This window comes from Halyomorpha halys, unplaced genomic scaffold, assembly GCF_000696795.3.
Source record: "Halyomorpha halys isolate HHAL.00 unplaced genomic scaffold, Hhal_1.1 Scaffold943.1, whole genome shotgun sequence".
NCBI lineage: Eukaryota > Metazoa > Arthropoda > Insecta > Hemiptera > Pentatomidae > Halyomorpha > Halyomorpha halys.
The window spans coordinates 483,325-495,756 of record NW_027114150.1 but is presented as its reverse complement, the minus strand read 5'-3'; the positions used below and the strand labels follow the sequence as shown (position 1 = coordinate 495,756).

Sequence of the window (12,432 nt, the reverse complement as noted above, 5' to 3'; positions counted from 1 at the left end):
TTTTTTAAACATGTGTTATTTCCTTTCAGAAAATGGTTCAGTTTTTATCCAGACTATATAAGAGATATAGTAAAAGTCAAAATATAGTAAAAATTAAAAAATAAATATTGAAAAAGTTAAGATGCATAGCCATTGAAGTTTATTTTATTCCAGGAAAACCTAAAATTTTTGCTCATTCATTTTTTTTCTTTCATGATTGTTTATATGATATTTGCCTAAATGAATTCACAAGATGTTGATTTCTAGTTGTTTGGAGAAAACTTTTAGTTTATTTAAAATTATATCTCAGGAACCATTAAATGTACAGATGTCTTGTCTACTCGAATTAAAGCTAGTTCAATGTACTATAAAGTAGTTACTGACGTTAATCTTCCTAGGAGTAGTAGTTTCCATATTTGCCAAAATAAATTCACAAGATGTTGATTTCTAGTAGTTTGGACAAAACTTTTGGTTTATAGAATATTATATCTGAGGAACCATCAGATGTACAGATGTCTGTTAGAGCTCATATTTTAGAGAATTTACTCTTCTTTAAATAATAAGGGGTGTAGGTAATTTTAAGGATAAGGAAATCTAAAAATAAAAAATGCCATGTGGCGGCGACAGAGAAAGCTGACCATCACTATTTTGAGCGAGTTTGGGGTTCTGATTAAATAATGAACTAAGAAGAGGTAAAAGCTTCACAGGTAAAGGATTTTAATTATTCAGGGGGAGGATTCAGATAGGCCAAGTTTGCAAAACTATTGGAGCCACATAGCAATCCTAAACAAGTACTTATTTTCATAACCGATCAGGCCAAGAACAAAACTTTTATTATTCACTGGGATTGCTGTGGCCTCCTGCAAAAACTGAATTCGGCGATTGTAGAGATATTGTTAGACTTGTAAAATTTTATTGTGAATAATCATCGACTTGAATATCCTCATGAAATTCATTCTTTAGTATACTTTGTTTAGATAGGAATGTTAAAAATTACACGAGTTATCTGTAGCTTTTGTTGGAATGTAATATTTCAATTGCAAATTTAGTTAGACTTTTTTGAAATTAGAAACATTTTGAAATAATTTTTTTTAATTTAATTATAAATAAATTAGTATTATTTTTAATTTTAAAAAATGTCTATATTTTCTTTTTACTATTGCTACTGATCACCAAAAATCAATAAATCTCTGCTGTTGCTGATATAAGTGTCATTATGTATGACCCTTGTTAAGGCTAGAAATGCACAAAAACCTGATTATGGTATAATATAAATTTTATTGGATTTTTTTCAATGTTAGTAATAAAAACAATAAATATATTAACTGTACTACCACAACTAATGAAGGGTCTTGGGTTCAGTACTTGTTTAGAAAATACTTGTTTCTTTTTCAACAATTATCAAGAACAATGGTCATCATACCCCCTCATCTACCAGGTTTTTCACTTAATCATTTGGGGTAAGGGTCTAGTATATATTTTATAGAGACTGGATGACAATAACCTATTTATATGATAAAGATGATGTTTGTGCCATAAAATAAAACAACCAACCACCTAGTTACTTATTTTATAATGTATGAATAAATTTGTTTTTATCATTCATTACTTTTTTATATATTGTGTCAAACATATTTTTCAGGTTTCAAATACATGTTCGATGACAAACTGGTAACGGTCTGGTCAGCGCCGAATTATTGCTACAGGTGTGGAAATATTGCTTCAATATTAGAATTCAAAACGACAGATTCCCGTGAAGCAAAATTGTTCTCAGCTGTTCCAGACTCATTCAGGGTTATACCAACCAGGAACACAACCCCTTATTTTCTATAGCACTTCATCTCAGTAAGACTTAAAAGCATGGATAAACTAAGACAAGTGTGATCTGACAGCTGTGCTATTTATATGTTTTAGTACCTGTGATCATTGAAATGTATTTATTTTATGTTCAATTTTTCAGTAGATATTGAGTTGTGCTTCTTCGGGCGAATTTGATTGAGAAACATTTAGCTAGGATTGTGTACCTACTTTCCATTTTAATATGTTTCAATGTCAATGTATATGTTGATTTTGTGCCTACTTTCCATTTTAATATCTATCAATGTATATGTTGATTTTTTTACACTAAGTTAGCCTGTATGTATGTATCTCTTAGTTGAAAGTGTGTGATAGATAGCATTTGATGTAATTTTACAAATGCAAAAGACTGGAATGTTAGTTTCAATATCATCCCACGAATTAATGAATAAGTTCTTTGCTTAAAGTGTTCTATGAAATCGAACCTCTTTATTTGCATGTTATTAATTATATATTTTTACCCCACCGTAACAATAATTACAATAGGTAGTTGCTGGTAAAATTAATAAAAATAATATATATCCTGGAATTACTTAGTTCAAATGAAATATTCTGATATTTTTATCTGAAATTTATTTTGCCTGTTTTTAAATCCAATCGAAACGGTGCCTTTATTTTATCTCTTTTAATTTGTTAATTGTTCCTTTTATTACATTGTTTGAGAGGTTCTATTTTATCTACTGTGATGCGAACTCTTATTAAATGAAAAATTATTTTAGTTCTGTTGTTTTAAAATGTAAAACTTGGTTTTTAAATGATAATTAATTTTTAACAACTTTCAGAGCCAATATTAGAATTATTTTCTAAATAACATATTGTAAATTATTTTACTCATATCAATTGTTATTATTGTTGTATATTTTTTAAAACATATTTTCCGTTTTCACCTTGCTGCTGTTCGGTTTTTATTTAAGAATTTTATTTTTATTTTATGACTAACTTAATAAGGATCTAGTGCCTCATATTCTCGGGCTTAGTTTTGCCCTTTCCAAATATAGAATCTATTGTATATATATATTTGTATTTATATGTTTACGTAGTTCAAATGTATGGTTGTAATAATGGGCATGTTGGTTTGCGATTTCAGCAAATCAGTTTGTGTTGAAAATATTATTTAGAATAAGTTAACTGTGTTCAGGGTATTTGAAATCTATTCCGCTTGCAAATGTGCAGTCGCGATGATTACCTTTGGTCAGACATTAGCTTATATATTTGTTATGTTATAATGTATCGGCGTTTACTGTATATAATTTTTTATTAACTGACACTGGTTTAATTGTTGCTCAGACCAATAATGCACTTATGTACCATTGAAATTAATCTTCTCAGCATTTTGTGAGGTGTAGTGGCATTTTTATTTTTTGCTTTAATAAATTCATTTAAATACTGCAACTAAGAATAAAAAATATTTGAAACCAAACTTTGTATAAATGTAATAATATGATAATCAATGGTTGTCAATTAAATTTTACCAGTATTTTTTATTATTGAAAATGATATTGTTTTTATGATATATATTAATTAGCTTTACGAGGTCTCTTTGAACCTTTTTCTAATTAAGTCTAAGCTTTTCCTTCTCAAATATAGCCCCTTCCAAATTGCCTATAAATCTCTCTAAATAAAATGCCATCTGATCAATGTAAGATAAAATCTTGTCTGAAGCCTCCACTTTGATTGCTAAAATGGTATTTTCTCTTACAGATTTTTTTCGAAATTTTCATTAAATGTAACAGTGGCTTAGTGAGGAATTGAATTAATTCCTGGGCACTATTTTTTTTTCTCTCTGGGAAACATCAAATTATTGAAGTGATTTTATTAAACTTAGATATCTCTTTCCTCCCCTCCCCCCCCCCCCTTGACAACCTCTAGATGGCAGTTCATCGGTAGAGTTTAAATCTGGATCACATAGTGACCACTCTAAACATTGAATTAAAATCTGCTATTTATTGGGAAATGGTTCCTTTGAGTGTATTGGTGAAGTATTGTATTACAGTCAACGAGGTTTGGAAAGAGCAGAGAATGGTGAGGGAGGGTGTGGTTAGCACTCAATTGGTCCATGGCTGGGAGGGTTGTTGACTATAAACATTTTATTTTGGTGGTTTAGAAGGAGCTAATTTTAATTTTTAAGGATTATGCTCAGTTTAAGAAAAAGTTTCAAGAACATGGAATGCTATAACCAATTATCGTTTTCTATTTTTCATAGTAAGTGCTATTAACTAAAATTCTGTGATTAATATAGTGATTGATACAAGTATTATACACCTGTAATAAACTGTTAACAGGAAACATCCTCGTGCATTAAAGTAACATATTTTCTCAGTTTTTTTTTTTTTTACTGTACATTATTTTTTTTAATATGGTCTACCCTTGTTTTCATTGATAAGGAATATGCATTTGTTATCATTGCCTTTGTAGTCTTACTATTATGTACACAGCATGTAGCCGCACCAAGTAGATATATTTAACAATATTTTAGCTACGTTCTGAAGAAGCACAAATATTATTTACTGTTTACATATGTTCAGAATGACTTAATGGAAAGACAATTAGCTGAAGGATTGTTCGCAGGTCGTATTTAATGATTCCGAAAGAGTTGTTACCAGTTGTTTTATTAGTTAATATAGTTATTAGGTGAGCTCTTCCCACAACCGGGATACTTTTTCGAAAATCATCCCTCTCCTAACCAGGGATCGTTGTGATCAATATTCAACTATTTTTATTATAGAGGCAATTTCTACCTTTATTAATCAATTTTATGCGTTATAATATTTTTATTTTTTTTCAAATTGGTACTATAATCGACAAAGGGACGGGTGAAAAAATTCGAGATAGAATATTCATTCAACATTTAACAAATATTAGAAACAGTGGGGTAATAATACAAATTGGGTTTTGATTTGACTTAAGATTGTGCATAAGCTAAGTATCAATAAATGATATCGCTTATCTAAATTGTATTGCCTTTAGTAGTATTAATGCCAAAAAAAACTAATAATAAAAAGTGTATTTTTGTTATCTACTCTACTCCTTCAGGAATAGCATTTAACTCTTTGTTGTCATAAATATGGCAAAAACCAAGTGCTGTGATTTTATTGAAGTTTGTTTTATATATTTTCAAATTTCATTATTCTTAAATATAATTAAATATAGGACAATATCTAGCAATTTTACAGCTGTACTTTGTACGTTTTAGCGTTGGATAAGCCTGTTGTAATTTATCTGTATTTTATTTTCCTGGTTATAAATAAACCAAATTCCTGCTTAGCGTTCTTTCAATCCCTTAACATCTGCTCCTTTTGTTATTTTTATATAATTCCCTCGTGTATACAGAATTGTTGAGTTTTTATAGATAGTTTGTTATTTTATAACTATTAAAATGGAACAGATAATATTGAGTATTGTCATTGTGTCTTAATGTAATTGTTAACATGTTACAATTATGTAAACGGCTGTATTTATGCCTTAAAATGTATTGATGTATCCAATAATGCTGAGCAAGTGTATTTAAGCTTATCCTTTAAATAAAGCTGCTCACTTTTATCTTAATTCTCTTTTTATTTTTAATCTTTTAATTTTTTTATGAATTTTTGTCTATGAAACATTATGGTGACCTCATTTAAAATTTGTATTAAAAAAAATCTTATTTATAATGTTACGTATATATACATTATTTTAATATTTGTAATTAAAATGGTTCTACATGAGTATTATTACCTACTGTATTTCTGTACTTACTTTTGTAAATAATGAGTGAAAATCATGTTTCTACAGGGTCATCGATTAATGCTTGCATAAAAAATTTCTATTTAGCATTGTACATCACAACTAATGATTATTAAAAATAAATTGTGGTTAATAAAGCAGTTACGGAAGGGATGTCAATATTTCTCATTTTTTAAGTTATTTGATTAATTATATTTAATCCTTCCTTTGATAATTATCAGATTTTTTGACAACCCTTACTATTTTTTTTTTTTATAGAAGGGGAAAGTAGTTATTTTAAGAATGGAACTTAACTTGTTTGAAGCCGTTTTTGGACTAAAGGCTCTCTCTACTTAGGTTTCTATACGTTTGGTCTATCCAAAGCCCTCCCAGCCTTAACTGAACTTTTTACTTTGTGAACCTGAATAAACCCTTGGCGAAAGAAGGGCCAAAGTATATTTTATTCCTTTTTAGAAAAAGCTGTTTGAAGAACTTGAAAAAGTGGATTTTAATTTTTCTCAGTTTTTTTCTGGTGTAGTTGAACTGAGTGTTTCTTTATGCACGTATATATATACCTGTACCTAGGCAAATTAAGAGCCAATGTCCATTTTATCTGTTTTGAGAAATAGTTGTTTCAGTGCCGCTTATTAATTTATCATAAATTTGACATTGGGCCTTTGAAAAAGTCTCAACTTGAAATTTAGTAAGATTACTCATTAATCATAAATTAGCATTATAAATTAATTTCTTTTATTACTGCCATGTTTTCAAATTAACAAATGGCATAAACAAAATTGGTATTTTTGGATATAGGCCCTTCTCTTACCAAAGTACATATTGATTTTTAGTTGTTCTCACAGTACAATTTGTTCCTAACTTTTAAACCACAAGTTACAAATAAATATCTTCTATAAAAAAACCAAAAACATATCTTTCAAGAAAAAGAGATTACCTTTGTCGCAGTGTGTTTTATATAATAGATTCCAAGTAATAACATCTATCATATTTCAGTTTATAAAAATAGCACCGTTTTAAATATTTACTTAGCTAGTTTGTTTCAATGAAATATAATACGATTCAGACATTATGCTCTATAAACATTCTTATTAGTCGCTTTATATACGCAAATTCTGAATGCTTGATATTTCTTCGATGATTGACTGTATTATGTTACCAATTGAATTGAGATACCTGTACTGACGCTAAGTATCTATTTCTTCCTTAGTTCAAATAGGGAATCTTAGGTTTATTATCGATTATGTGTGAGGAAATGAATTTTGCTGTCATATCTCTAAAGTGATTGATGGCATTCCTCATCAAAAATTAGGGTTTACATGGGTAAATGTATGTTGGTGTTGAGTGATTGTTATTTATTTTTATTATTGTTGCTTAAGTTATATCTCATAAAAAAAAAAAATTGCTTTATTTTAGAAGGTCTCAAAAGAATTTTCAAATTAAGAAAACATTTTGTAGACATCTTATGAGTATTAAAATTGTATTGTTGATTTTTTTTTTTTTACTTACGAGGTATCAAAGCTTAAGCGATAATATTTTATTAACATATTTTTGCAACAAAAATTAAATTTTATTAATTATATTTTAAATAAAATTTTATTAAAATATGTGATGATTTGTAGCTTTATTAATGCAGATTAAATTATTGTAGAAATTGATCATTTAAAATACCATATCCCATAAAAAAAAAAATGCTTATTTCATCAAGAGCTTATTCATTAGTTTTCAAATTTTTTTCCATTCTGTATTCTTTTCTTTATTAGTTTAAAGATTTGAATTTGATAAGGTTATTTTCCTGCTTGAGTTTTTATTATGTTACTTGTTTTAGTTCCTGAGGAATATTTTTATGTCAAAACAACCATTCTCAATAATTGTTATAATAAATAACAATTCTTAAGTCAATCTCTGATAATTTAAGCACCCCTTTATTCTTTGATAGATCTTCTCTATGATCAACAAATGGTCATTTATTTTGAATCTCATATTCATGCAGAGAGCATATTCATGCAGGGAGCATGCAACAACATACGAGGATACAATAGGAAAATAAAACTTCCAATTTCGGTTTTCAAGTTAATTTATTATGCATTATTTAAAAGAACCAGTGAATAACTTCAATATATATATATAATAGTATAATTAAACATCTGAACCATAGGACAAAGTTGCAACATTGAATGCTTGCTACTTGTAACTGTTTTAAATGCAATCCCATCTTTCATAAAAATAGTATTTACATCATAATCATATCATCTCTTTATATGAAAATATCACCAGCTTTATATTCTATTCTCCATACTACTAAGGTACATCCTTTATTTCAAAGATCTATTTCTCTAAAATACTCTCACAACTGTTTTAAACTTACAAGACTTGAGACAGCAATCGTTAAACCTATTAGTTTCCTTTAGATCATGAAATATTTTTTAATGAAAGCACATTGAAAAATGGAATGAAATTTAATAATAAGTATTTTAAATACTTGGACATTGAGCTGCTGTTTAGCACAAAGTATTTTGTTTGTTTTTTCATGCGTAAACATTAGTTTAACAATGTTTAAAAGTGAAAATGCTATAAGAGGTGATAAAAGGCAAATTCTGAAATATAATCGAGTAATACAAAAATTCTAATTCTCAATCCAAAATCAGTCTCATAGTCCGACCAAGGCTTTTCACAGCTTTCGTTACAAAACTTTCCATAGCCAGCCACTCTAAACTAACTTAAAACAGTGGAGGCCACAAATAATTGGCAGTAATTTCTTTCCATAACACTTAATAATTTTTTGTGACACTACCACATCGATCAAGATATTAAGTTAAATCCCTTATGACACTGGAGGGAATATAGTAACATTGAACACTCAGCATTCAACGGCTATTTGCAAAATACGGTAAGTTTTTTTCGATAAAATTTTTTGTACTTTAATTATTTTATACAATAATATATATATTTATATTAATCGACATTGTTTTAACACTTATCCATAAACACTGGGACAAATATAATATACAAGATATTCTTTTTTATATAGAAAATAATTTTATACTTAACAAAATTATAGAAACTAAAAATATGGTAAACACAGTAATTAAGTACATTTATAAAACAATCGCCAGATACATTTATACAATCTATTTATAAAATCTATATATATATATTTATATATTCTCATATTTATAATATGTTAAAAGTAAATACTATAAACCACAGAACAATATTATGAACACAAAAGAAAAAGAAAAAAAAGATAGAGAATAAATAAATTATACAACAATTTCTTACAATAAAATACAACAACTCTACTCATGGTCATGGTAGGCTCAGTGGTATTTACAAAATGAGAGAATTGGTCGTAAATGTGGCAGTGTTTGCCGGTTTTACCATTCGTGAGATCACATATCGTTCGAGTGGTAAGTGTCATGTGGTACATTCACCCACCTTCCTCTCATCACTCTTCGAGTAACTGTTGTTTTCCATATTCTGTTTTTAGTAAACATTTACAATAAACATTTATAAGATACATGAGCAATATTTTAATTACATACTACATTGAGAAAATTTTTCGAGAAAAACACGTATTATTTAATTATACACCGAACTATACACATATCAGTGATGAGAAAAACAAACATCTTCAAGAGAAAAATTCGATAATTTGTTCACAATCAATGTTGTCTAAGAAAGCAGCATGTACATCGAATTTTACATTTATACAACAGTATCAATATAATTCAGATTGCAACAGGTAACAAATCGAAAGAACATACAATGACTTAATACTAACTTACATCTAAAATACAGCTTTCAAAAGACAGCACTTTCATGCTTGAAATGGTGTCCTGTACATAAGATTTCTTTGAGATGTTGCATTTTATGTTGAATAAACTTTTTTTTATTTTATTTTTTTCTGCACCACTGATATTATTAGGATGCATTTTATTTAGGAGAATCAAACAGAAAATGAAAAACAAAACTTCAAGGGGGACAGGAAAGAAGTAAAGGGAAAATGTAGCAAACAACACCAAACACATACAGCCCATACAACCCAAACCCAACCTAAGATAATTTATAATTTCATGATATGATACAAAAATAAGAATCTCATTTTAAATATTTAAAAATTCAACTATATAGTCGATTCGTTGCCAAAAGACACTTAGTAAAAACATAGCATCCAAAATAGGAGGCCATTAAAATAGCCACATCAAATGAGCATGTGTCTAACAACCAGAATGCGACATTTTTTTAGAGAATGGTTTTACTTTTGTAAAGGGAAGGAATAAGGTCGGTTTGTTAAGTGGTAGGTTTGGGTTGCGCTGTGCCTGGTCACGCTCCTGTGCAGTCTATTTCCACAATATCTTTCGGTACATCGACAAATTGGTAGACCAGCCTCTGCCCATCCACCTTTGCCAATATTCCTCGTTGATAATAATACCTGTAAACACAAAGTCCATATGTTATTAGGATGTTCATGATTTTATACATCAGTATTTTTAAATATTTCAGTGTCCAAATAGTTGTGGATTGTACAAATAGGATACACACCTGAGAGCTCTTCCCATGGTTTCGTAGTTCATATCTGGTTTATTCTTATGGAGACCCCAAAGGCGAGATACTGCTTTGGAATCGACGAGCTTGAAGACACCTTTCTCCCTGTTGGTCCACTTGATGTACCTTGGGCAGTAGTCTCTGTCTTGTAACAGCTTTAATAGGAACTCCCAAAGGTATGTTGTTGAACCTGAGAATAAGGAAAAGGAACACATTATTAACCCAATATTATTCATTGTATACTATTTGCTGTTATATATGTTTATTCGTTACTATAATAACAGAGTTCAATAAAAGGATAGAATGGAAAGTACCTTCGCGTGACTTGCGCTTGGGCCCAGTGGCTGTTGGACTGTCGCCACTTCTGGATCTTTTGACTTTCTTCTTCATCCTGTGCTGGAGACCGAGCTCAAGGAGATAGAAGTCGTCGTGGGAGCTGGAGGCGGCGGCTTGGATGACAGACGCCCTGGGAGGTGATGGAGGTTGAGGTTGTGCAAAGTAGTTGGTCGGGGGTCCCATGTATCCTCCCCCTCCGCCTGTGTAAGCCTCTCCGCTTTCTGCAACATAGCAACCAATTAGAAAATGAGCAAATGTGTATAATAATTTAAAGTCAAAACTAAAGGGAGTTTATCTTCAAGTAATGTCGACCTCATGTATACCTTTAATAATTTATTAATTTTGTAGCAATTTGATGAAAGGTAATAAAAGTAGCAGGCCCTTTCTTCACTATATAACCACGGGCGTCATTGCGGAAAAAAACTATAAACGGTTTAGGTATATTTCATACATGATATATGTCCAATACTAATTGCATATTAATACAATAATAAAAAGTCAAGACAATGTTTTAAAAATAATAATATATCCATCAATCTTTACTTATAATTCCACAAAAAAAAAAATTAACGGAAAAAGGTCAGGTACGTATTAAAAAAATTACACTAGATAAGAATGACCTACTGAATGGAACTATTAATATTTTACCTAATTAGATTTTGAGAGAAAGGGTATTTAAAAAATAAGAATAGTTTTTGCCACAATTATCTCAAAGGCCGAATGGAAACCTTCAGACATAATTGCCATTTTAAAATATAACTACCCCCCATGAATAATACAGATCCGCGGTCAATAGCGTACTTCCGAAAGCGGGGCAGCCTCGTCCCCGATAATCGATCATTCCGTTTATTATAAATGTCGAAAGTAGACACAAGAATCGATAGTTCCGAGAAGATGAAAGTCGATAGTGTGAAGAAAATAAGAGGCGACCTTGATGGGGACAGTTGTGGAGGATGAGGGGATGGTCCACGGAGTAGCGGAGGACTTTCTCTTGGTCGCCGTGACCTGGTCTTCTTACGTCATCTGCTGTCTTGCAGAACAGAGGCGAGGCAGCTCTGGAGGGAAACAATTGGGTACGATCTTCTGGATCGGCAACACATTTCGGTTCCATTGAATTTTGAAGTAAAGTAAGGAGGCTCAATTCTTTCTCCAACTTTAAAAATTTTTATTTGTGAAAATCAATCGTACGTCCAAAAGAAAAATGGTCAAAAATATTTTTCGAACAATTCTTCGTCAGAACATATTGTAAATTATATTTTAAGAAATTCTAGCTTTGTACTTCAATGCTTGGACCAATCCTGGTGCCCAATATTAATCTTGTACATAATTAATCCTGTTTATATTATTTTATTTTACTTCATTTTTTGTTTTTTTAAATTTATTTGTTTTACTAACATGTTTTTATTCACTCAGTTTCGTCTGCAAATATGATATGAATAGAAGCATACATATGTCGGAAATTGGCCATAATGGGGAAGATATTAATTTTTTACAGTAAAAAATTTAATTTAAAAAGCAAAAACTTAAAATAAAAAAAATCCTACCACCCATATTCAACGACCCCCACACCGACGATATGTGTTCTCAACAAGAGGCGAATTCAACAAATTTGTTATTTTAGAATTTTTTTATTGTCTATTTTTTTCTAGAATAATAATTGGTATTAATTAGTCTACCTATGCGATACACAATTAGGAATGTACTAGGTTTTTAAAAATATAAGAATGTATATTTTTCATCCCAAAATAACTTTCCAATACAGAGCACACTCTTTTGAACATTGCCGTGTTTGAAGCTTTTGTAATAATTCAGTTTATAATAATTAGAAATTTTTTTTTTTAAACTGTGCTGAGTTTAATCTTATAAGTTGATGTAGAGTCTATTAGCCATCGTTTAAGTGAATACACACCATCTACTCTACAGACTTTCTTTAGACCTTACTGCCCTAGGAATATAGCAATATATTCCGTTTATGCAAATACCTATGTGTCCCCC

The 12,432-nt window shown here is 29.8% G+C and overlaps 2 protein-coding genes across 2 annotated transcripts in view; one reads left to right on the top strand and one right to left on the bottom strand.

Annotated features, from left to right (window-relative positions):
• PpV (Protein phosphatase V) overlaps positions 1-5,382 on the top strand; it is a 7,946-nt gene extending 2,564 nt beyond the window's left edge. Inside the window, exon 7 of the mRNA XM_014431070.2 lies at positions 1,622-5,382. Coding sequence (XP_014286556.1) covers positions 1,622-1,812 — 191 coding nt within the window. The 3' untranslated portion in view covers positions 1,813-5,382. The remainder of the gene's footprint in view (positions 1-1,621) is intronic.
• Positions 5,383-7,612: 2,230 nt separating this feature from the next.
• Positions 7,613-12,432, bottom strand: part of Eip74EF (Ecdysone-induced protein E74) — a gene marked incomplete in the record, with an annotated part of 327,885 nt that continues 323,065 nt past the window's right edge. Inside the window, 3 exon segments of the mRNA XM_067051390.1 lie at positions 7,613-9,988; positions 10,099-10,291; positions 10,416-10,658. Coding sequence (XP_066907491.1) covers positions 9,880-9,988; positions 10,099-10,291; positions 10,416-10,658 — 545 coding nt within the window.